Source organism: Ochotona princeps, chromosome 16, assembly GCF_030435755.1.
Source record: "Ochotona princeps isolate mOchPri1 chromosome 16, mOchPri1.hap1, whole genome shotgun sequence".
Classification (NCBI taxonomy): Eukaryota; Metazoa; Chordata; class Mammalia; order Lagomorpha; family Ochotonidae; genus Ochotona; species Ochotona princeps.
This window is the reverse complement of record NC_080847.1, coordinates 54870709-54895700: the sequence shown is the minus strand read 5'-3', so window position 1 is coordinate 54895700 and position 24992 is coordinate 54870709. Positions and strand designations below refer to the sequence as shown.

The 24992-nt window shown below is 59.1% G+C and overlaps 1 protein-coding gene across 5 annotated transcripts; it reads right to left on the bottom strand.

Moving 5' to 3' along the window:
• Nucleotides 1-1150: 1150 nt before the first annotated feature.
• On the bottom strand, nt 1151-21966 carry KASH5 (KASH domain containing 5). 5 transcript variants are annotated; one of them, XM_058674338.1, is made up of 20 exons: nt 21734-21853; nt 19548-19669; nt 17121-17225; nt 16567-16753; nt 16145-16209; nt 15092-15158; nt 14780-14941; nt 14135-14252; nt 13827-13877; nt 8053-8130; nt 7803-7859; nt 7587-7646; nt 7151-7215; nt 6954-7041; nt 6432-6551; nt 4671-4729; nt 3418-3466; nt 1679-1743; nt 1498-1605; nt 1151-1410 (listed from the first exon to the last, which is right to left on the bottom strand). In XM_058674338.1, the coding sequence occupies exons 1-20, from the start codon at nt 21763-21765 to the stop codon at nt 1266-1268; spliced, it is 1803 nt and encodes a 600-aa protein (XP_058530321.1). In that variant the 5' UTR covers nt 21766-21853; the 3' UTR covers nt 1151-1265. The 5 variants fall into 5 exon arrangements, with proteins under 5 accessions (XP_058530321.1, XP_058530318.1, XP_058530322.1 ...); XM_058674335.1 differs by lacking the exon at nt 21734-21853 and adding an exon at nt 21497-21643; XM_058674339.1 differs by lacking the exon at nt 19548-19669 and having other exon boundaries at nt 21734-21966.
• Between the last annotated feature and the right edge of the window lie 3026 nt (nt 21967-24992).

The following is a 24992-nucleotide window of genomic DNA, read 5'->3' as shown; positions in this document are numbered from 1 at the left end:
ATTTTAAATGTAGAGCTATGGAGAAGAGAATGAATCTCTTTCCTCCGCTGGTTCACTTCCTAGAAGTCTGAACCATCCAGAGCAGGGCCAGGTCGAAGCCAGGAGCAGACGTCCATCTGGGTCCCCAACATGAGTGGCAGGGCCCAGGTACTCGAGCCATTTCTGCTACCTTCAGGCTGCATTAGTAGGAAGCTGGATCAGAAGCTAAGCAGCTGGGACTGGTGCCCCAGTGGGCAATGTGGGCATCCCAAATAGTAGCTTAGCCCACAGTGCCACGAAGCCACCTTCCATCTAATCCCAGCCTCAGAGTGCTGCCTGTCACCGCCCCACTCTGGTGGTCTCCCTCACCACTGGGTCTCACACAGACCACTTACTGTGCCTGACACAGGTCCCTGGCCCCTGCACATTGCAACCAACCCTTAACTGCTCAAGAGTAAACACAGGCGTCATTTACCTGGATAAGGGAGGTGCCCAATAAGCTGCTTTTGGGGTTCTCAGACCCCATCTCTTCCCTCTTCTTGCCTCAGCTTTACTCAAGGGGAATTGGCTTTGTGCCTAACTGGGCATCACAGCTGAGCTGTGAGCACAGTTGGTAGTAACCAGAGCAAGGAGTTCTGTTCCTGCATGCATTTCCATGGGAGACGGAAGGTGGCCCACTGCTGACCAAGGACACAGGACTGAGCCAACTCAGGATCCTAACAGGGTGGCCGCAGGATGGAGTCAGGATCAAGGAGGAGGGAGAGGGCAGAGAGCAGAAGCATTAGGAGCCCCTTCCACGCACCCCACATTGCATGGGGGTACCTGGGAGGCTGTGAGCTGGTGGCCATGGAGCCCCGAGTGTCTTCTAGGTCCCTGTTCTGTGCCATGGGGGAGGCTGAATGAGACGCCCGGGCAGGGCACTTCACCTGCAGTCCTCCTGTGCCATCTATGGACCTCCCTGGCAGCCAGGATGGCCATGTGGCTTGTACACATCTCTGGCAGCTCTGGGTGGCTTTGTGGGCAGCCCACGTCTCCCTGGTGCCCTGAGGACCCACGGGTGCTGTCCTGCTTCACACTGCTCTGCGAGGAAGTTTTCCTCAGTGTGGACTCCGTTATAGGTGTGTTTATGAGAGGCAGTTGCCAACATTCAAAATCCAAGAGACATCATGTACAAACTCAACATAGGGGCTGTATTTGGGTTGAGCCCAACTAACAACACATGACCAGGGGAGCAGCAGTCAGTAACAGAAGAGGCCCAGGGTTTCCTGGACCAGGAGGAGGGGTCCTCACACCGGTGGGGGCTGGAGGTAGCAGAGCTGGAGGTGGGGCCATGTTGGGGGCGGTGCCTGGCCCAGCAGCAGCGCCACAGAGAGCAGCAGCAGCAACAGCAGCCCCAGGACCGGGACTGGGAGCAGCGGGGACAGAGGAATCCTGGTGGAGAGACGGTTAGGTGCCCCCAGGAGTGCTGGTCCCTCCACTGGCTGGCCACCTCCCTCCCTTGGAGGCATGGGGGCACACCTGAGCTGTTGAGGGCGCAGGCTGACCTGGCCCCAGGGCCGCCTCCTGTCGGGTCCTGGCTCTTTGGTCACAGGCACCAGGGCCTGCTGCAGTCCCAGCCCAGTGGCGCTGCAGGGGGAGATGCAGGGCACTCCAGGGGCTGCTGCTGTGCCCCTCCCAGCGCTCAGGCCGGCTAGCTTACCTCTTGGGAGGGCTTCCTGGGACACATCCCGGCTGAGGGTCTCCCTGAGGGATGGCAGCTTCAGTCTGGGAAGACAAAGGCCACACCTGAGATGCCTTCCTGGACATGTCAAGTCCACTGACACAACGGCCAGAGGGACAGAAAAGGCGGCAGAACACAGAAGAGCAAGAGCCCCTGGGGGGGACACGTGGCAGCCTGAGTCCCTTGCTCTGCCACCGCCGGCTGCATATTCCTCACCCACACACCCCTCCGGGCCTTATTCCCCACTGGCCAGTCAGGGTGCCAATGACAGATGCCGTGTGGACAGACTGACTGCAGGCAAAACAATCAAACACAAACCAACCAAAAGCCCCAAGAGCCAACCAACTGAACAAACAGAAAAGGAAAGGGAAAAGGGAGAAGAGAGCTGGACCTGGGAATGGGCCCGGCCCCTGGGGAGCACCCCACAGCTGTCTGTCCGCTCCCCCGGCCTCACCTCCGCCTCCCATCTGACCCTCAACCGGAGGGCAGGGAGTGGTCCTCCACAGGTGCCAGCCTGGGCAGGGCCGGGCACAGCGAGGGCCCCTCACATCCGGGCTCCTTGCCCATGCCAGAGCCGGAAGACACTCTATCATGAAGCCCCAAAGAGTCCACTCAGCCACCTCAGCCCCCTATCTCACTGGAAGGGCCCCCCAACCCTCAGCCCTTTCCTCTATGGATGATGATGATAATCATGACAGCACTAGGAGCAGGCATTCGGCACAGAGGTCAAGATGCTACTTGGGGGGCCCCACTCCAGCTTGGGGTGTCCAGATTTGGGTCCTGGCTCCACTCCCAATTCCAGCTTCCTGCTACTGCACACTGGAGGTAGGTGTGATAGCTCCCCCTTTCCACATGTGGGAGACCTCGACTGAGTTCCAGCTCCCACTTGAGCCTTGGGTGAGGGCTGCTGCAGGCACCAGGGAGGGAACCACTGTGTGTGTCGGGACGGAGTATGGCTGGTCTCTCTATTAAAACAGAAAGTAGCGATACCCCCTCACCCCCTACAACACTAGCTCAACCACCATCTTCATAGCTGCCAGGGGAGCCAGGGCCTGCAGAAGGTGCTGTATGGGGACAGCTGTGTCCCCAGGCTGCAAGCTGCACGGATGCTGCTGGAGGCCCAGGCGTAGCGAAGGGAGTGTGGCAGGGAGGGTGAGGTGGGTTTTAGGGCCTGGTGCCTGGGCCCAGCTTCCTCAGGCCAGAGCCAGGCTAGGGCCCACAGGCGCCTCCCTCGCTCTCCTCCTGTCCTGGTCTGCGTCTCAGGGCTGTAGCCGCCATCTTGTACTGAGGCGCCCGCATTGTGGGGGGCCCTCCCAGGGAGGGGCGCTGCTGGGGCTGTGCCCCCAGGGGAGCTGAGGCCGGCCCCTTCGCTGGGTGTGTGGGCGCATGTGCATGTCATTTATGCAATCCGAGGGCGTAGCTGCGTCTATGTGGTGCAGCAGTGCGGTGCCCACAGCCCTGTGTGTGGTGGTGGTGGGGGGTGGCTGGGAGTCCTCTGGGAACATTCAGGCCGCCCACTGGCTTCCAGCCCCCAGCTCCACAGCCACTCTCATTAGCTACAGCAAGGGCCTTGTTATTTCTTGACCAAACGATTTTTCTCTGTGCTCCAGAAGAGGGGGGTGACGAACAGGGACTAGGGCTGAACTGCACACCGTGTCAGCTTCCTGCTTCCCGGGTCTGGCCTGGCTAGGGCTGGGAGGGGGGCAGGGGCCGCCTACCGTGACCTGGCCCTCCACCGCCTCCTCTTCCTCTTCTCTTCTGGGCAACCTGGGGGCAACAGATGTCAGCATGTAGACCCTCCTCCCTGCTCCCCCGCCCATACCCGGGGGGAGGCAGCCTTCCAAGCCCCATCTCACAGACACCCACCTCCATGGCTGGCCCTGGGTGTGTATCTTTTGGGGGAATTTCTGCTACATTCTTAAGTTTCTGTGGCTGCCACCGGACACCCCGGCCCCCTTCGCCAGCTGCCATGTTGTAGTGGCTTTCCCAGCTGGGAGTGGACCCTTTAAAAGGTCAGGGCCTCAGAGACTGCCCGCCTCCCCCAGTTCATGGCCAATGGGCAGGGCCACTTTCAGTGAGCCCAGACTGACCCGCTCTTCCTGCTGGCTGTGCAAGTCAGACCGCCCAACTCCCAGACTCCAACCACACAACCTCTGTCCCTTCCCAAATCACTTTTTTCCGAGAGTAGAGCCCTAGCTGCTGGCCCCCTCAGGTCATAGATGTCCTTGGAACAGCTCTCTGGTGACTCAAGGCTCAAGCTGCACAGCCTGAATGTCCCAGGGGAACCTGGGCACCCCCACCAACCACCCCTTGCAGTACTTTAGCACCATTACCAACAGCGTCAGCCTCCCGGTCTGTGTCCCGCACCCCACCCACCATCCCTGTAGGGCAGATTGCAGCTGTGGGAACCCCCTGGCTTCTCCCTTCCACCCACTTCCAGCCCATCACTCCCTGCTGCAGCCCTCAGCCGCTCTCCCCTCCACTTGCTGGCGATGTAGGGGGCAGGTCAGGGGGTCAGAGGCCATGATGGGCCTTATGTGCTACAGCCCATTCTGAAGGCAGTGGCTGGGACTGGGTGGGGATGGAGGAGCTGCGGGCAACAGGGGCCTGGGCCAGCTCTGCAGGGGGTGGGTGCAGGCACCCAGTGCTCTTTCCGTCCCTGTCCTCCAGGCCTGGACCCATCTCCCAACAGCTAAGGGGCCAGGTCAGGGTCTCAGCCCAACACAAACGGCAGCCCCCTGGGAGTACCCCCTTGGTCCTAAGCATGGACTGCCAAGGCCTGGGGACAGAGCGGGAGCATTTCCCCAACCCTGAAAGCTGCCTCCCCCCATGGCGGAATCAAGGTGGAACTTCCCAGGTCTGGCCAGCTCTGCCTTGCCTGTAGCCCCAGGCCCAGGGTCCACTCAGGATGCACACCTCCTTGGTCAACACTGAGTGGCAGGGCTGGCTCAGGGAGCGGGGAGCTCCTTACCGCATGGATGGCTCCAGCCTGTCTTCTCCAGAGCATGCCAGCTGCTCAGGGCTGTCTCTCTGAGGAAGCAGGAAGGTTAGGTGACCCACCTCCTGTCCCCACGTTCCAGACCCCACACACAGCAGATGTGGGGGCAGCCACCTGGGGCAGATTACTGCATTCCTCGGGAGAGGCTGGGCAGGCCTGGAAGTTGCTCAGGAGCTGCAAGGCCAGCACCCATCCCTCCCTTCCTTCCCAACATCCCCTTCAGCCGGCCTGTTCCCCCCACCCTCTGCACCCTGGGCTGGGCCCTGTTTTAGGCGCCATCCTTTCTGGTCTCTGGTAAGTCCCTTTCATGGTCTCCTCCTTCCTGGGGTTTTATGATGAGCGCACTCCCTTGGCTTGACGCGGGAGCTCCTCTCGCTATCCGGCTCTGGTCTTTGCCTCTCACGGGTCACCCAGCCACCCGCCGTGCTCCAAGCACCAGGCAGTTCTTATTCCTTGGTCCTGCCCAGGTTGCGCCTCTGGCTGGAGACAACATCCAGTCTCCCAACTGGTGTCACCAACCCTGTCCTGTCCTGCCCACAGGTCTGATCGCTCCTGTCGGGCCTTGAGCACTGAGGTGTGGCCCATGTGACTCAGCTGTTTAGCCCCCGGACCAGGTCAGGCTGCCTCAGGCGCATCTGAGAGCCTGGGATGAAGCTAGCCCTGAGCCTGCCTCTGCGGGAGGCAGCCCTGCCCCCAGCAGCTAGGGGAGCATGGACAGTTCCTCACGAGTGGCGGTATGAGGGGCATGGATGCCAGCCTCGCCTGGACACTGGGAAGGTCGAGGGGAAAGGCAACAGAGTGTCCCCTTTGAGGATGGCTGCCTTTCATGGCAATGCAGCACTCCGCAGAGCTGTTGTTATTATTATTATTTTGTCTTAAAAAGGATTCCTGCAGGGGTTTCATCAGCATGCTGGCTGGGGACCCAGCTCCTGCAAACCCACATCCTGGCAGGCAGCAGGTGGTGGCTCATGAACCTGGGCCCTGGCCACCCAGGGCGGGGACCTGAGGGGCGTTCCTGGCTCCTGGTTTCCACCTGATCCAGCCATGGCTGACCTGCGGCATCTGGGGAGTGAGCCAGGTGATGTGAGACCCCCCTCCCACCCCCAACACCCGGTCTCTCCCTGTATCACTCTCGCCTCTCAAGAAGCTGAAAACCAACATTACATCATAGGGCTCCTCTGACTCAGGGACTCCTCATTTCTTAGTTGTGGACACTGGCCATGACTGACCCAGTCATCTTAATGTTGAAATGCTGCTCCGGCAGGCATGGACGCTGGGCGGCTGGGCCTCCCTGTGGGCCTGGGAGGCTTTGCTTTACAGTGCTTCCCACTCAGTACGGCAGAGCTCCGTGTGTCCTGCCTGGGTGTCAGGAGGACAACTGATCTTTTCACAGTGCATGACTTTGAATAAGGTGGACTCCTGGAGCAGCTTCTTCTTGATATGATAAAAAAAAGTTATTCCTGACAATGTTTTCTGTAAACCAAAGCCATCCGCAGGAGCCACAGCCCCAGATCTGTGTGTGCTGCTGGCTGCCGGCCTTCCTGCCGGGTGAGTCCCTAGGGAGCAGGGTGGGGTTTGGACTCCTGCTTCAATGTGTATCACAAGTGGGCCCTCTAGCAACATGCGCTCCCTGAGAGGGGACTAAGCAGGGGTGTGGGCAAAGGGGCCAGCCCTGGGGAGCCCTCGCCTTGCTGCTGGGTTACTGTGTCCACCCGCATGTCCCCCGATGCTCACCAGGTCCCCAGTCAGGGCTTCAGGTGGAAACTCCGTGTCCTCCTCCACCTCATTCATCACCTCCGCCCACTGCCACACTCCACACAGTGGGCTTGAGAGGTCAGCAGTTGCTTCCTGTTTCTGGGAGAGAGGAAGTTGTTTCCGAGGTAGGTAGGCCCAGACCCAGGCAGGAAATGAGCCACCAGGTAGCCACGGCCTAGCAGGGGCTGGACACAGGACAGGAGGACGAGGGTCCATGAGGCTGGGGGTGGGAGGGAAAGCAGCAGCAGCAGGAAAGGGTGTGGGGCCAGGGTGGGCATCAGCCAGGGCTGGGCTGGCAGTGGCTTTGGGGCAGAGATGACAGGTCAGGAGAGCCAGAGAAGAGCTGAGACTGGGGCAGCAGTGGGGGGGTAGGGGGTTTCCCAGCAGGCTAGCTGCCCGGAGCTGGGGCGACAGGCCAGGCCTGTGTGAGGGGCCAGGCGGGGAGATGCTGGAGTTTCTGCCTTTGTGACCTCTGGAGTCTTTCCATGATGCCAAACCCACCTGCTGAATAGCCTCGATCTCCAGGCCCAGCGACGGAGGCGCTGACACAGTCCAGTCCGTTCTTCCCACCTGGGCCACTGTGAGCAGCCTGGGCACATACACAGTGAGCAGGCGGGGCTGCCTCCAGGCCACCTGCCACTGGCCAGTCAGCCTACCCTGGGCCCCTCCTGCCGCATCCCCCCTGAGCTTCCACTCACTGGCCTGGCCCCTGGTGGGTCTGACTCAGCTGCTCCTCCAGCTGTGAGATCTCCAGCCTCAGTTCCTGCAAAGGGGCAGGAGGGACACCTGACTCGCTGTCCTCCCTCTACCTCCCACCTGGAGAAGGCAGACAGGGCACCAGCAGGGCAGATGGCAGACCGCAGCCAGGAGGAGAAGGCCAAGGGTGGACACTGGGAGAGTGAGTGAGGCATGGCTGCAGCTGACAGGGAGGCGGGAGAAACTGCGAAAGACATGGCCACCCTGCAGGAACTATGGGGGAGATGGGCCCAGCCCAGGGGGTAGCAACAGGATGTCAGCTCCAGAGACAGAAGCTGAGAAAGAGGCGCAGGAGGAGGGGTTGTGAACCCCAAGACTGCGAGAGTGGCCAGGCGGGCCAGGTGGCAGGCCACCGTTGGGGTGGGGATAGCCCGTTACCTGGGTCGTCATCCGGTACTCCTCCAGGGTCTTGGCCAGGCTCTCCGCGTGGCTTGTGCGCTGGGAAAGGCCAGAGCCCCGTGAGGCTGGGCGTGTCCCCCAGACAGGTCAGCACTGGATGGGGCACTGGGAGACAGGGTAAGCCTGGGGAAGGGCGAGGGCCTTCCACCTTCTGCTGGGCCGACCACACAGGTGCCTGGGGAGGATGCGCCTCACCTCAGAGAGGATAGCGTCTCGCTGGCAGATGAGACGTTCACACTCGCAGAGCTGCCGCTGCAGGGAAAGCCCATCTGTTTGTGCTGTGTCCCAGGGCCCCCTCTTCCTGGCTACCCTGGTCTCTGACCACACCCACGGGGACTGCTCCATGGCACTCTCTGCCCTCAGTGGCCATGCTGACATAAATTGGGGGTGGTGAGGATGACCCCGGGGATGCTGGGAAGGGTCAGCCACCAGGGTGGGGCGGCACCTTCAAGGCATCCTTTTCTGTGGCCAGTTCCTCACTCCTCCTCTTCACTCCATCCCGTTCGGCCAGCAGCTTCCCGTTCTGGAAGAAAAGGCCCCTGGCACTCATGGTGGTGAGGGCTTGAGGCACCAGGCTCCCAGCTCCCAGCCAGGAGACAGGGGTGGGGTTCCTCGCTTTTGGCTTGGGTAAAAGACCACCCTAAGCATCTGGAAGGTGGGCTGTGAGATGGGCCCTCTGTTGCTCAAGGCTTTTTTTTTTTTTTAACATTGCATTATGTGACAGTTTCATAGGTACTGGGATTCCCTCCCCCGCCCAAACCCTCCCCCCGCCCAACCCCCCCCGCCCAACCCCCCCCCACGGTGGATTCCTCCACCCTGCTGCATTGCCACAGTTCAAGTTCTTTTTTTAAAAAAAAAATTATCAGTGTGAAAAATTTTGAAATCTGTTTTCTTGTAATACTCATCTTCCACGAACATTCTGAAGCTGCCTCAAATACATGTGTACACAATCCATGTTCACATTAGCATTCTCTGTTACTGTCTATTTGAAAGGAACGGAGAAGAAGCCCTTTCACCACTGGTCACTCCTCAAATACCCGCAGCAGCCTGGGCCAGGCTGGGCTAGTGTGGGCATGCTGGTGCGCTGGGAGGGACCTGAGTCCTTGGAGTACCTCTGGATGCCCTCCAGGTGTGCACTGGCAGGCAGCTGTGGCCCAGGAGCTGGGAGGTTGCAGCTCAAGTGGAACTTCACCATCAGACCACAAAACCTGCCCCCATTACTGAAGAGCTTATTTGGGCGGCAGAGTTCTCCCAGCTGCTGGTTCACACACTCCGGCAGTGCCCACAGTGGCTGGGCTGGGCTGGGCTGAAGCAGGCAGTGGAGGGCCTCTGTGGGTGGCAGGAACCGTCAGCCCTGCTCCCAGAGTGCACAGTGGCAGGAAGCTGCAGTTACAGTCAGAGCCGTGGGCAACCCAACTGCCAGCTCAGTACCTGCTCCTAAGCAGGTGGCATGAAAGCAAACCCCAGGGAGTCTACCACGTCACCTGTGGCCACCCCGGCGTTCATCTCCTCCACAACACCTTGATGACTGGTCTGAGAGCGGACAGTCGTTTCGTACCATCCTGTAGCCAGCCTGTGCGTTTGGTGTAGTTATCTCCCAAATGCCTTCTCTTACATTTGGTTTGTTCGTGTGTTTGAATCAGGGTCTACACTAGGGCTTGCTCTGCTCTTGGCTGCAATGCCTGGTTTCGGCCACACCCACAGGAGTTTCTCCACTGCCCCTCGCCCAGCCTGGCTCTGTGGAAGCCAGCAGGTCAGCCGTCTCAGAGACTTCAGCTGTCCCTGACTGCCTTCTCTGTCCCACGACAACCTCTGCCAGGTGTCTCTGGCTGCATTATTTCCTGTTAGTGAGTGAGCAAGGCTTTGTCCAGACCCTGGTTTGACTTTCTGGCAGGAAAACCTACTGGTGGTGCTGTACACGACCTTGGCACTCAGAAGGATGCCGGGCGCGGCTGTCCTGTTAACAGCATCCTCCTCCTCAACTCTGCAGAGGACACAGAGAAGAAATGTGGCCAAGGTCGCAGGGAGAATAGTGGACTCACCTCCCAGTGTGTGTGATTCCAAACCTGCCCTTAGAACCCAGACCCTCCTTGAAGGCAAAGGAGCCCTCGGTGAGAGCAGGCTGGAAGGAGACCCGCTCCGCACCTGGCCTGGGGTAGCAGCGGAGCCGGTGCTGCTGTGGCCGCCAGCCTGGGTGCCGGCTGAGCTTCCCAAAGACACAGAGCCTGGGCTCACATCCCAAGATGCAGGAAGCCATCTGGGAGAAGCACCGGCCTGACAGGCCAGCCCACAGCAGTGGCCAAACACAACCCCACAATACCATCCCTTGAGGTCTGGGCACCAGAAGCCTAGGATAAGTCACACCGAGGCACCCCAGAAGGGACCCCAGCCAGCTTGTCCCCCTCTCCAGCCTGCTCAGCTTCCAGCTCCCCACTAGCTGCCCTTCCTCAGTCTCAGCGGGTCTGGGCTGCCGGGTGAAGGACGGAGGAAGGACGGGCCAGGAGTGCTGTGTCAACATCTGTCCACCTGGTAGGGATTTGCACACGGATCCTGGGCCATCGGCAGGGAACCTGGTTACTCAGCGGCTCCTGCCTGCTCTGCAGTAACCCGAGCCAGCACTCTGGGTCTCCATGGAAGGCTGCCCAGCCTCCTGAACTTCCAGTCCTGCCTCCACCCCCAGCCCTGCACCCCCCAGCATCTTCCTGCTGCTCCTGTAACCTGAGCACTTGGTCTATGGGCACTCTGCAGCTGCAGGGAGAAGATGGAGGGGAGGGAACCAAGAATAGCTCCTCCATGGAGCGCCCAGGGCACTGGATTCGGCAGGCACTGCAGTGGGCCATTCACCACTACTCCTGTTGGCTCTGGGGATCCACTCTGTTTCAGAGGGCAGGCAGCTCCCAGCTCCCAGGCCCAGGCTAGGGAATAAGACAGCTAGAAATCTTAGTGCACCAACTCCACAGATTGGGCTGGGCAGTTGGCTGGCAGCCATCATGGCGCCTTCTCACACATCGGCTTCCACTGCAGGCCAGGCAGGCCACTCTAGCAGCTTCTGCTGCAGCCGGGGTTCTGCAACGTAGTCGGAGCTGGTGAGACCTGAGAGGCCTGCTGGGGCGGGGAAGGGGCTTCTGGGGAAGCTTTCTCTTCGAGGAAGTCATGAAAACCTTTGCTGGTGTCACCCTGCCCTGGTTTGTCCTGCTCTGAGAGAGAACCCAAGGTCGGGAGAGAGGCCTGCAGCTGCCTGCGACCGTGAGCCCACAGATGGGCAAGCCCACCCACATGGCACATCCTTCAAGGTCTCTCTCTAGGGTGACAGCTGTCCTTCAAAGAGAAGCCACCACATGTTCAGTGACCCCTTCCTCAGAGCTGTCAGTGGCCACGCAGCCCGCGAGAGGGATAGGCTCATTTCACCAGCTGGCTGCCACTGGGCTGTAGTGGACGAGGCTGGCCAGAGTTGCCCCTCATTTGTAGAGATGTTCTGGAAGGAACTGGTCCTTTCTGATCATGCTCAGTGCCACCCACTGAGGCGACACCCTGCTGTGAGATTCCCATTTTCTTGGAAGCAGCAGGGAACAGGGGGCATTTCTGGATTGCCAAGCAGAAGCCTAAGTGAAGACGTATGAGATGGTCTAGGGGATCCTTGGATCTGGGCAGAAATCCTCAGACCTGGGGTGCGGGAGTCAGAGCGGCAAGCAATCAGCTATGAATGGGGCCTCAGCAGCCCCCAAGCCCTGGCTTAGTTGGGGTGCCATGGAACTGCAGAACCCCTGGGCAGTCTGGGGCTCTGAGAGGAGCCCCGCCAGCAAAGTCTGAGGGCCCTACAATGTAAGCCTAGTGGCACTAGTGGCAGTGGGACATCCAGATCCAGAGTGGAGGTGTGGCGGGGCGTGCAGCTCCTGGTGCTTCCATGGGAAAGCAGCCAGGCTCCTGCAGGGCCCCGGTCAGAGGGTGCTGCCAGCAGATGCTGCCGAGACGCTGTGTCCAGCCGTCCGCAGGCAGCGCTGGCCTCCTCCCGGACGCCAGCATGCGGCAGTGACGAAGGCCGGGAACCAGATGGGACACAGAACATCAATCGTGCCAACAGCAGACAGGACAAACGTGGAGCGAGGGCTTGTGGCCTGCTGGTGTGTGGGTGACGCAGGTGCCTCCTGCGCCCCAATGCCAGCTTCAGGCGGGGACGTGTTTGCTCTCAGACAGAGGTGGAGATGTGTCTTTTCAGTGTACTAGGACCTGGGCGGAACGCTGTCATTTAATTCCACAGCTCTACTGAGTGGGAACCCTTCTCCCCAGGTTTTAAGAGGACAAAGCTAAGCCCCGGGAAGAAGTTACATGCCGAATGTCGCCTGACATGCAAGTGCCAGGGAGGGAGTTAGCCCATGTCTTTCCTTCATAAACACAGGGGCTGGCATTGTGCCATGGTGGGTAAAGCCACCACCTGCAGTCGTGGTATCCCATAGGAGTGCCCTTTTGAGCCCCGCATGCTCACTTCTGATCCAGCTCCCTGCTGATGGGCCTGGAAAAGCAATGGGGAAGGGCCCACATGCTTAGGCCCCTGCACCACGCTGGGGACCCTGCTGAAGCTCCCGGAGGTTGTTATTTAGGGAGCAGACCAGTGGCTGAACATCTCTCTCTCCTTCTCTGTGACTCTTTCAGGTAACTAAAAAATAAATCTTTGAAAAAAATGTTGATGCCTTGGAGCAGGCATTTGATGTCACATTTAAGATGCTGCCTGGTACCCGGTATCAGAGCGCCAGGGTTCTGATCCTGCCTGCATTCCTGATGCCAGCTGCCAGCTGATGTGCTCCTGTGTGGAAAGCAGCAGGGATGGCCCCAGCACATGGAGCCCTGCTGCCTACCCATGGGAGCCTGGGCTGTGGAGGGCATGTGAGGAGGGATGGTATATGCAAGGCCCCCTTGTCTCTTACTTTGCCTTGTAAATAAATACATGAGGATGGTACTCTGTATTGGGGTGGGCACTGGGCCTAGTGGCTGTGAGGCCGGCAGCCCATCTAGGAGCACATGGGACTGACACCTGGCTCTGTACCAGACTCCAGCTCCCTGCAGACAGAGGCTCTAGTAGGCAGCAGGGATGGCTCGGGTCACTGGGTTCCTGTTTCCCACAGCGAGACACAGCTTCCGCCCTCTGCCACAGCTGGGGCCTGTTGTGGGTATCTGGGAGTGGACCAGTGGATGGGAGCAGGCTCTAAAAGAATAACAACAAAAAAATACTAGTATATAAATAGTGCTACCTGGGCCTGGAGGCGTGGCCTAGTGACTAAAGTCCTCGCCTTGAACGCATATAGGCGCTGGTTCTAATCCCGGCAGCTCCACTTCCCACCCAGCTCCCTGCTTGTGGCCTGGGAGGGCAGTTGAGGACGGCCCAGAGCCTTGGGATCCTGCACCCGTGTGGGAGACCCGGAAAGAAGTTCCTGGCTCCTGGCTCCAAATCGGCACAGCACCAGCCGTTGTGGCCACTTGGGGAGTAAATCATCGGACAGAAGATCTTCCTCTCTGTCTCTCCTCCTCTCTGTACATCTGCCTTTCCAATAAAATAAGTAAATCTTAAAAAAAAATAGTGCTACCTTGCAATAAGCAGAACTTGTGTGTTCAACTTTTTTAAAAAATTTATTTAGACTGGAAAGGCAGATACACAGAGAGGAGAGACAGAAACATCCTCTGTCCACTGGCTCATGCCCCAAGTGGCCGGCAACAGCTGGAGCTAAGCCAGGAGCCAGGAGCTTCTTCCGGGTCTCCCAGGCAGGTGCAGGGTCCCAAGGCTTTGGGCCATCCTCAATTGCTTTCCCAGGTCACAAGTAGGGAGCCGGATGGGAAGTAGAGCAGCCGGGATATGAACCGGTGTCCATATGGGATCCTGGCACACTAGGCTGCTGTGCCAGGCCTGTGTGTCCAACCTCTTGCCCACCTCTTTGCATGAATCTTTGGTTTAACTCTTACCCTGCCCAGTGAGGGAGGTGCCACAGCTTTGTCTACCACCTTCACAAGGGAGGACACTTGGGCACACTAAGATGGCCTGGCTCAAGCTTATGGAGGGGGCTTCATGGTCAGGATGCCACCACGGCAGCTCTCACACCGTGTGATGTGACTACAGGGTCACCCGCACATTGCTGTCATTCTGATGTCTTCCCCGATAGGCTGAAGGCTATCTGTTGGCAGGCTGCTAGGGCTGAAGGGGCAGGTGGGCCGAGGCCGGCCTCCGCTTACCTCCTCCTGCAGGGTCTCTACCTCGGCCGCCAGGTGCTGCTGCTCCTTCTCCTGACCAACCCCAGAGGGAGGACAAAGGTTTCAGGACCCACCCCCTTGGCCTCACTGCCCTTTACCCGCCCTGGGGACACAGCTGGGCCTGTGTTACAGGAGAACAGGACTTAGGGGATGGCCCTAGGGCCACTTGATGGGTGCCAGGTAGGCCCGGGTGAACAGGACCTGGAACCACCACACCCCCCAACGCCCCCAAGTTCCACTGCTCTCATATCAGGGTGGGCAGCAGAGGGAGTGCCCAGGCTGGAACCCACCGTGTGCCGGGCCTGGGCCAGAAGCTGGCGGTTCTGCTCCTCCAAGCTCTTGGCCAAGGTCTTCAGATCCTCAAGCTCTTCACCCATGGCCTTGGCACACTGCAAAGCCTGCTGGGTACTGGCAAGAGTAGGCAGGGGGCTGGGTAAGCTGGGGGAAGGCAGAAGCGTTCCATTCAAAGATAGAAATGACAGAGAAGTCCCGGGCCATGTGGAGGTGGGCTGGAAATGAAGTGACAGAAGCGGACTGGGGGACGGTGACTGGCAGGCAGAGTGGCAATGGGTAGGGCTCAGCTTGGGATGTCCCCATCCCATCTGGAACGTCAAGCTCTGCTTCCGATTCCTGTTTCCTGCCAAGGCATCCCCTGGGAGGCACAGGTAATGGAGCAAGTGCCTGCACTGGGCTCTGGGCTCTGGCCTGGCTAGTTTCCAACTTGGTGGGCATTTGGGGAATCATCTACTATCTGTATGCCTATCTGCTGCCTTGCTTTTCACATAAAAAATGAAAGTAAATAAATATTAAATCTCATTTTGAAAAAGGAAGAATAATAGAATAGAGAAAGTACCAGAGAGACAACACGAGAAAATGGGAAGAGAACGGGAAGGGGGTTGGTGGAGGGGGAAGTGCGGGGCAAGACACAGGCGCACCTGCGGAGCTGCCTGCGCAGTGCCAGGATCTCCTCGCCCAGGCGCGCCGAGCCCTCCTCGGCAGTCTCCACGCTGCGCTGCAGCTGGGCATTCTCCCCGGCCAGGCGCCGGTGGCTCAGTTCCAGGTCTTCCAGGCTGCTCAGCAGGTCGGCTGTGGCGGGCCTGGGGCAGGCAGGGTGGGGTCACCGTGCACGCCCCGCCGCCCTCCCCAGGCCCAGGTGGGTGCTGTGGCAATCGGGAGACAGGAGCCAGATTGCGGGTGGGGGGAGGGCGCAGGGCTGGGGTGGGAGAGCGGGAGGGGCTGATAGGTACAGCTCGGCTCGGGGGTCTTCGCCTCCGAAGCTCTCCAGGTTGGCTGACTCCTCAGCTTCTGGGTACCCTGGGGAGACACAAGAGCGTGGACCTCAGCGTTGGGGTGTCCCTGGTTCCAGGCAGCAGGGAGCTCCATTTTTCTCCCCCGGGTTTTCTGGAGAACCCTGACCTCCTTCACCCCGACTTTCCACACTGGCCCGGGGCCTCAACTTCCCCAAACAGCACTCCTCTCCCACAGCTCCCCTCCCCCCACTGCCTCCTCCTCTCCCCCGCCCCATAGTCTCAGTCCAGGCCCACCCCTGCCTCTCTCTGCCTGCTCCTCTTCTCTGACCACCCCCTCCCCAGCAAAGGCCCTACCCGCTCCCCCTGGACCTCACCCCCCTCCTCCAGCTTCATCTCCCCCTCCTCGGCTCAGCCCTGCCCTGGCCCCCAGGCCTGCTGCAGGAGGCTGCAGAGAAGGTCCAGGAAGCTGCCCTTTTAGGCTTGTCTTGGGAAGCAGAACCTGACGCTGTGTGTGTGAGCTTCTGGGGATGTGATGGGCACAGCAGGGGCAGGGGACTGCCCTGACAGCACAGCTTCCTGCAGCCTGGCATGCCAGGAGCATGGCGGAGGGGCAGGACTGAGGGGGAGTGAGCAAGAGACCCCGCCTGGGGTAGGCCAGGGCTTGCTCTCTGGTCAGGGCAGTGTGGTACGTGAATAGAGGAATGGAGTCGGGGGGCTCAGGCCAGGAAGCAGCATGGCAAAAGCCCTGCATGGGCAGGTGTGGCCCCTGCAGGAAGGAGGGCCAGCAAGCGCAGGGAGCAGTGATTAAGGTGCGGTGGGCCAGACCTTGCAGGTCTCTGTAGCAGGGGTGGTGTCAGGCAGGGAAGTTGTAAATAATCCCAAGGGAACAAAGCGCCAAGCTCAGGGCCGCCTGAGAGACATCACAGCGGCTCAGCGCCCACGGGAGCAAAGGTCTCGGGCTGCACCCTCTCCCTGCCCGCCCCAGGTGGGAAGTCCCCCCATGGTCTGACCCTAGGTCGGGCTGCGTTGTGCTATATTTAGCAGTCTCACCAGATGGCAGCGGCTGGGAGGCCGGGGCTCCCCGCGAGGCGGGCTCCTCTTCCAGCTCTAATCCCCTGAATCAAAGGCATGAGGTTTAGAGCCCCCTGCAGCCAGCAGGGGGACCGGGTCAGGTGAGAGCGAGCACCACAGGGAGGAAGGTGAGCCCAGATGGCCAGTGCCCAGGGCCAGATGGGAAAGCAAGAGGGGCGAGGCCTGGGCTTGCAGCGGGATGCGGAGGGGCCTCTGCCAGCCTCCTTTTCCTGCCTCCTAGGCCCCTTCTTCCTCCTCAGCTGAGTCGCATTGCCTACCCCCCCCCGCTACACCCCTCCCAACTCCATCCCTTCACTCTTCTGTTCTAACCATGGGGCCCTGGCCTGCCTGGTGCTGGCTGCCGTAAGACTTCCAGGGAGGGTGGATGTGCAGGGACTCACCCGTGCAGCTGACAGACAGCGATCCAGTCCCGCATGACGACCAGGAAGGTATTCAGGTCCACAGTGGCTTCCGAGCCCTGCCCACTGGGGTCCAGGCTTCGGGCTAATGTTTGCAGGCGCTCGTCCTGGGGACCCTGGCCTGTCACAGCCTCCAGGTAGGCCAGCACATGGCTCACAGCCACAGTGCCTGGGACAGAGCATGCCACAAGGGAGTGAGGGCAGGTGGTGCTTGGCACCAGGCCTCCACTGGCCAGGCTGTGGCACCTGCACCCGAGATTGGGGCAACACCTCAGGCAAGAGCCCCCCTTCCCTCCGAGTCAACAGGGACCCAGTCATCCCCCCTCACAGAGTGGGCCAGAGAGGCCAGAGCAGAAGGTCACTGGTGGCATGCATACCTGGCCCTCAGAGCCTCCCAGGCCCCCCAAGTTATCAACCTGAAAGGTCACCAGTGCATTCTCTAGTTCCCTCCTAAAGCCCCCCCCACAATCCTCCACTTTGTTCCTGCAAGACCCCAGGAGGATCCCAGCCTCCCCCTTCCCACCTGCCCCTCCCACCTGTCCTCTGGGGGTCGCATGCTTCAAATGTGGAGTTGAGTACTTGCTCCTCTAAGCTGAGCAGCGGCCCCAGGTTCACCTCCTCAGGCTGCTCCCACAGGCACCCTGGGGAGACAGTGGGGGACCAGAGGTGCTGGGAGACAGGCAGCCTGGCCCTCTGCCTCTTGGGCCCTGCATGGGGGAAGGCTGCCTGTAGTGGGCTTGTGGGAGGCAGCAAGAACCTTGGGGGGCAATGAATCACACCCCCTAGGTAGGGCCCACCTTGCAGCTGGGTGTCCCCCTACTGTCTGACCCCATTGGCTTGGGAGCCCAGGTAACAGGTGCCCTGAGACTACCTTGCCATGTCTCTTCCGCAGCCTCCCAGGGTGGGGGGGGGGGTAATGGCATGGGAGGGCAAAGGAGAGGCTGCGGGAGGAGCCAGGAACAATCCGATAAAGCGTGGTTGTACAAATCAACCCCGCCCACTGCATCTCCGGCCTCCCAGCCTGCCTAGGGAACAAGGCTGCCCCTCTGTTCCCCGTCCCACCGCTCTACGCCCCTGAGGCAAGACTGGCATCCCCCAGAGTCTATGGCCAGGGTGGGCAGGAATGAGGCAACGCTGGCAGGGTGGACAGTAGGAGGGGATGGGGGGCCCAGTTGTGCTTCTGCGGCCAAGCGGCTTCTCCTGGGGTGTCAGTTTCTCTGACTTGAATGGGGGTTTCAGAGCTATCCTTCTCTCAAGGGCCATGGGTCAGCTCTGCCAGTCCAACACTGTGGTCACTGTGCTGCATACAGCAGGTGCTCCATCAATGCGCCACCCCAAACAAGGAGATCCCGGCCCCTCCACAGGGCTGGCCGGGCCCCTCCAGCTCTCTGCTTAGGCCGTGGACAGCCAGGAGCCCCACCAGCCCACTGAGTGCCACTAACCAGGGCCAGCGAAGCCCGCAGCTGAGCCCAGGACTGACCGTGTGGCAGCAGGCTGCACCAGCGCTCGGTCCCGTCAGGACAGGCCACTCAGCCTCTTGGCCCTCTCTGCTTCCCTCCTCAGTCTCCCCAAGCCCCTCCTCCCTATTTTCTCCTGTGATTCTCTTGGCGCACCTTGCCAACTCTATTCCACCGTGTTCCTTCTTCCCTTTCCTTGCCCAGCTGGCCGGGCCCCTGCCCAAGGTGGCTGGTGGCCGCGCGCCCTCTGCTGGTCCACCTGCCCTGCTGCCCACAGCGTGGCAGTCAGCCTCTGGCACTGCCTGGCAAGCATCCCGAGGCTGGAGCTCTGGCCTGGCCTGAGACAAGGTGCAGACAGCTGCTGGGGGGCCAGGAAACCTCCCAGAGGGGCCTTGCTCCTCTCATCCAGCTGGGCTCCTAACCTGCGTGCCTCCCCGCCCACTGACCGGGCCTTCTCCAAGGGGGAGATGGCGCTCTGCAGCTTCCCAAGGCAGCCTGGGCCTTCCTCCCACTCATGTGGCAACAGTCGGCACGCAGCAGGGCGGGCAGCAGCTACATAGGCTCCCAGTCACGTGAGGCGGGGTGCCGGAACACTGCTGCACACACCACATCCTGGAGGCTTGGTGTGAGAGAGACTTCTTCATCTACCTTTATATCGGTTATACACATGGCTTGGATACATAAGGTTCAATGACATCTATTATTACCATTTATTTCGCCTGTTTGTTTTTTCCTCTCTCTCTTAAGAATGATCTATGGGCCCAGCACGGTAGCCTAGCAGTTAAAGTCCTCGCCTTGAACACACCAGGAGCCCATATGGGCACCGGTTCTAATCCCGGCAGCCCTGCTTCCCATCCAGCTCCCTGCCTGTGGCCTGGGAAAGCAGTGGAGGATGGCCCAAAGCTTTGGGATCCTGCACCCACATGGGAGGCCAGGAAGAGGCTCCGGGCTTCAGACTGGCTCAGCTCTAGCCATTGTGGCCGCTTGGGGAGTGAACCATCAGACAGAAGATCTTCCTCTCTGTCTTTCCTCCTCTGTATATCCACCTTTCCAATAAAAATAAATAAATCCTTGAAAAAAAAAGAACGATCTATGTGGTTCCTGTTTTGTGGGGCAGTGCTGCGCTGGGGGCCAGGAACCAGAATGAATGAAGAGTATGTGGGGTGCAGAGTTCCACCAGACAGCTCAGAAATCAGTGTCACGAAGAGAAGCGGGCTGAAGGTGAGAGCACCCACAGGGCAGCTGGGTTCCCAGGATGGTAGGTGACACGGGGGGGGGGCAGCTGGGGAGGGCTCAGACTCCCCCCGCCCCCGAGCTGCCACGGCACTACAGACAGGTGTGTGGGCTCCTAATCCTCCGCTGCTCCCTCCCACCTATCCCGTGTCCCTGTGGAGGCCCAGCTGCCCAAGCCCCATCTCCCAGGAGGTGGCTCCCCTGCCCCTGCTCCCCAAGTGGTGGCTACCCTCCCCTAGTCCCTGGCGGGCAAAGAGGGGCCCAGCCACCTACTTTGTGCAGTGGGGCCACCAACTGGTTCGTCTGGCAGGTCCATGGGCCACCCCGGCCAGGCCTTGGCTGCCGGCAGAGCCAGCAGGCTCACTCCCACTCTGGCAGGGCAGCCCTGTGAGCTCCTAGAAGGACAAGCGGAGAGCTCCCTCAGACCCGCCGCCCCTCCCGCGCCCCGGGGCCACTCCGGGCACTCCGAACCTGTTTGCCAACCCCACTTTCACCCGATTCTAGCGCCAACCTATGTTTATGGACTGGAGGTGTGAGCTGGCAGAGCAACAGGGCTGAGGAGTGGGTGGCAGAGATCAAAGGAGGCTGGTGGGTGGGGGTCCCAGCCTCCCTTTGGGGAGACCCTGTGCCCTCTGCTCGCTGCCCCGCCCCTCCTCTCCGACCCAGGGTCCTGGCTGAGGTCATCTCCTAAGTCCTCCTGCTTGTCTGGAGCTGACCTGTCCCTCCCTGAAGCAACGCCCGGGCTGGCTTCCCAGCACTGTGGGGACAGCCTGCCACCTTCCTGTCGGCCCTCACACGGCCTGCACCAGGCTGCCAGGCGTCCTGGTTGCCCACTCGGCCCTGCAGCGCTGCCAGACTCGCCACGCGAGTGCCTGTCGGCCTCTGAGTGAGTGTGGACACGCTTCCCCCGCTGCCGGTCCTGCCTGCGCTCCTAGGCCCCCACACTGGACGTCCACTCAAGCTGCAGCAGTACACCATGGTTCTTCAATCTCTCCTGATTCTACTTCTACACTGGCTAAGCTGTGGCAGGAGAGCCGGCCAGCCCACTCTGTGCGGCCTCACTCCACTAGCGGCTGCAATGGCCAGGTGGCAGGGACTCCTCTCGGGTCGGCAGGAAGCAGGCGTCTGACCCAGCACCATGCTAACCCGCGCATGCTAACCACCTGAACCGGCCTGCTCTCTCTTCTCCCGGCCAGCTCACCCTCAGTATGGCCCAAACCAGGGGGCTCTCCCAGCTTTCCACTTGGGGGTGGCCCCTTGGTCCTCCCAGACTGACACACACCACACGACCCCATCTTCACTTCCGGTGTCCCCCCATCCTTAGGGCCTCCTGGTCCCCACTGGAAGCAAGCTGCGCCCCCAAGCCCTGTGTGTGCAAACCCCACAGCACTCCCTAAAGAGGACACGGTGTATTCCTAACGTCCAGGGCCTGCCAGGCACCCCAACCCCAGGCCCCCGGCCTGCTGCCCCGCCTCGGCCTCCAAAGCGGCTCAGAGAAGGTTCTGGAAAAGGTGGCACAAATGGGTTGGGGTGTTATGGACCCGTCAGTTGGGGTGTGGTAAGCCTGTGAGTTGGGGTGCTGTGGCCTGTGAATTGGGGTGCTGTGGCCTGTGAGTTAGGGTGCTGTAGGTCTGAAGTGGGGTGTAGTGAGTTGGGGTGTTGTGGACCCATCATTTGGGGTGCTGTGGCCTGTGAATTGGGGTGCTGTGGGCCCGTGAGTTGGGGTGTTGTGGGCCTGTGAATTGGGATGCTGTGGGTGAGCTGGGGTGTTGTGGACCTGTGAATTGGGGTGCTGTGGCCTGTGAGGAAACAGCTTCTTGGGTTGGCTTTGGGAAGGGGGAAGCCTTTAGGATTCAGGGCGAGCTTGAGCAGATTTCTGGGGGTAGGTGAGGGTCGGAGAGGGTATTGGCCAAGCTTGGGGAGCCTCTCTAACAGGATTTTGATGAGGGGAGTCTAACCGGACTTCAGGGTCTCTGCCGGGTGCTGAGGAAGTCAGACGGAACTTCTAGAAGATTCGTATGCAGGTTTCAGGTGTCCCTCATTTAAGATTTCCCAATGGGTCCCTTTCAGCATTTCCGAGACGGGGAATTTGGTCTGGATTTCACGAAGTCTTTTACCGGGATTTGGACAGGTGTGGTATTATGGACTTTTTTCGATTTTTTTTCGGTGGGGGGGGCTGAGCCAGGACGTTGGGAAGAGGTTCGGACACAGGCAGGGCGCACCTGGGGTCCTTTTCCAGTCTCAGGACACCGCTGACGGTCACCGGTGGAGAAGATGGGAAGGGCAGCTGCGTGCCGGGTGGGAAGGGGACACGCGTGGGGTCGGAGATCTCCGGCCCGGGAAGCCAGCGGGCACGTGGGCCTTCCCGCATGGGGCGCATGCGCCGGCGCCCAGGCCCCGCCCCTGCCGCCCCCGCGCAGGCGCGCCACAGGGCGGGCACGCGCCGCGCTCCCAGTTACCTGCGCCGGTGATGAGGGGCGGAGTCGCGCATGCCTCGTCCGCCCTGGCGAGGAGCCCGGCCCTGTGAGGCGGGCGCATGCGCGTTGGCTAGAGCGGCTGACTCGCTCCTCTGGGCTCTTGGGTTCGGCTCCCCGGCGAGGGAAAGTTGGTGTGAGACTTGCCCGGGCATTCTCCACTTGCTCACCGCCCAGCCGTGCCCTTCTGGCGGCCTGGGCACCGTTATCGTCACAATGATATCTTACCTTGCCCACCTCGCCTCTGCCTACTGCACTCTCGCCCTTTTTGACTCAATTTGTAAACACGCTGCGTTTATAACTTCCTGAAGGTTTCTTTCCAAAACCCTCTAATTCATTACTTTTTGGGGGAGTGGATGGGGTACATAGCCTTAGTTTTTTTTTTCCCCCAAAGATTTATTTTTTTATTGGAGAGGCAGATATCCAGAGAGGAGAGACAGAAAGACCTTCTGTAAATCGGGTCACCCCCCAAATGGCTGCAATGACCGTAGCTGAGACAATACGAAGCCAGGAGCTGCTTCTGGGTTTGCTGCACAGGTGCAGGGTCCCAAGGCTTTGGACTGTCCTCCATTGCTTTCCCAGGCCACAAGCAGGGAGCTGGGTGAGGAGTGCGGCTGCTGGGCACAAACTGGTGCCCACATGGGATCCCAGGCGTGGAAGGTGAGGATTTAGCCGCTAGGCCATCACGCTGGGCCCTGCAGCCTTAGCTTCTCTTGCTACAGAGATTACACCCACACTTGAGGTCTGTCCTACACCCAGGTCAGAACTAGGAAAGAACTCCTTTTCTGCATTCTTATAGTCGTCTGACTGTCACTGGTTCAGATCACTTCAGGGAGGTTTTGCTTGCCCACACTTGCTTACACTAGACCCGGCATCCACTGTGTAGGAGTCCCTCTGTAGGGGTTCTATCTTTAGGAAGGTGAATTCTATGAAGAGTGGAACTTAATTGTGATATCAGGTAAGCCTGACCTAGTGGGTTGTTAAAAAGAAATTCTTGGGTCTGGCATGATGGCTCAGTAGCTAAATCCTTGTCTTGCAAGCGCCTGGATCCCATATGGGTGCCAGTTCATGGCCAAGCTGCTCCACTTCCCATCCAGCTCTCTGCTTGTGGCCTGTGAAAGCAGTGGAGGACGGCCCAGGGCCTTGGGGCCCTGCACCTGCGAGGGAGACCTGGAGCAGGTTGCTTGCTCCTGGCTTCGAATCAGCTCAGCTCTGGCCGTTGTGGCCACTTGGGCAGTGAAATCAGTGAACGGAAGATCTTTCTGTCTCTCCTTCTCTCTGTATATCTGCCTTTCTAATAAAAATAAATCTTTAAAAAATTCTGTTTGGTAATTACTGTAGAAGTCTCAATGGCAGTAGAGTCTGCAGTTTCCACACCCACAGAAAGTGGTACTAGAATGGATGCCTGTTGCTGACTAGCTCCAGGAATTCCCTTCCAGCTTCTCCTGACTGGTAATAGACCTGGCGTAACACATGGTCCCGGTGCAGAGGGTCGGCTGAGTCTCTTGAAGGCCCTGGTTTGAAATACAGGGAGTCAGCCCGACAGTCCAGGCAAGCCAAGTTCCTTTGGGAGCCCCTAGGTGGTAGTTATCCCAGGAGGTGGTTAGGTTGACCTGAAGCTGTTGGCCACAAGAGTCCTGAGAGGGTGAGTTTTGAACACAGAGACTTGTCACTTACTGGGCAGGTGCCCCGTCCCTGATCGCTGAGAGTATGTTTTGGTCCCTTACCCCAAGGACACAAGCCTCTTCACTGGGCCTCATTTGCACTGAAACTTTGGCTATCTTCTTTGCTCTGGCCTAGAGCAACACTGGCCCCCAGTCCTATATAGTATGGGGTTTTAGGGTGAACACATAGCCAAAGATTCTGGGTAACATTTGTTTCAGTTTCATTTAAAAAAAAGAAAAACTGACATTAGCATATCCAGAAGAAGCCTTCCAAGTGGTCCTTTTGCGACAAAGGAACAAGAAGATGCTTTACCGGGGGTAAGGTTGGCTTGTTTGGAACAGGTGTTGCAGGTGTTGGGGGTTGATCAGGGGACAAATACTTATTTCCGTTTTGGGGCCAGTTGGGTTTGTGGTTCTTTACAGGACATGGCACTGGATGGTAAACTCCACACCAGAACCTGATCCTGTAGCATGCAGGTGTAATCTCCAAGCTTAGTGGCATCACCAAAATGGGGCTGTAGGACCCAAGCAAGCAAGGTCCTACATGACTGATCCATCCTGAGAGTAATTAGGAGGCCTGCCTCCCCTGCGGGGGTCCAGTCGGCGATCGTCTCCCAGATTGGGCATGCGTATAACTGAGTTTGTCTTAAGTTGTGTTCCATAGGCTGGAACCCACACCCACAGCCAAGTTACTCCTATGTCGCTTGGGCACGCCCTCCTCCCAGGTCTGTCTGGTGTTCCAATTACCAACTAGTCTATATAAGTCAAATCTTAAATGCGGTTGTTCAAAAGAGAAGTTTTTAGCTAGTATTGTACCATGGCTAGTTTTTCTGAGTTCCCAAGTAAGTCAGTTGGTGTGACGAGAACTGAACTGATGTAACTAAAATGATTAAATACAGTCAAGCATTACACAGCATCCTGTCCAAAACAGATACATTTTACAAAAAAGGCCTTTTGGCAAACAGTTCTATGAGGGCGGCATGACTGTGGCTGCGGACAGATGGTGGTAAAAGAGGAACTAGCTCTGATAAGGAACACCTCCTTAGTTACGCTCCAGCAGTCTTTATTTTAGTGGATGCTTGGTGGGCTGGATTTGCCACTGTTCATGGGTTTGTTGGTTTTGGCTTTCAGTGGGCTTATGTGGGGCCTCTGAATCCATTGTTTCCTTCCTGTGACCTTAGCGGCAGAGGGGGTGATGAGGATCACGGGAAAGGGTCCCGTCCACCAAAGTCCCAGAGTTTCAGGGTGATGTTTTTATTTTTCACCTACAGCCCCCAGGCTGTAATGTTTCCCGGGTAAGGAGGCCTCAAGCGGGGGAGATCTTAGGCTCTCATGCCTTACCAGGCAATGAATGCAGTGCAGGATGGACTGGGTTGCCTATAAAGACTTGAGAAGAGAGATTTGAATGTCTGCAGCTGTTTAAGTCCAATCTTTGGCAGGAGAGGAGGGCACCTCCCAAACATGATTTCAAAGGACGAGAAACCATTTCCACAGGGGACACAGCAAGCCCTTAAGAGGACGAAGGGAAGGAAGCTCACAGGAGACTTTGCCCATTTCTCTCCTTAATTTAGTTACAGTTT

Bases quoted from the DNA above. Each gene is read 5' to 3' on its own strand.
- KASH5 (XM_058674338.1), bottom strand. From the start codon at position 21,765: ATGCGCGACTCCGCCCCTCATCACCGGCGCAG. The intron at 7,216-7,586 runs GTAACGGGCTAT...GCCCCTTTGCAG, and splicing joins AGTACCGGATGACGACCCAG to GAACTGAGGCTGGAGATCTC. The intron at 6,552-6,953 runs GTGGGTTTGGCA...CCTCTCTCCCAG, and splicing joins AGATCGAGGCTATTCAGCAG to AAACAGGAAGCAACTGCTGA.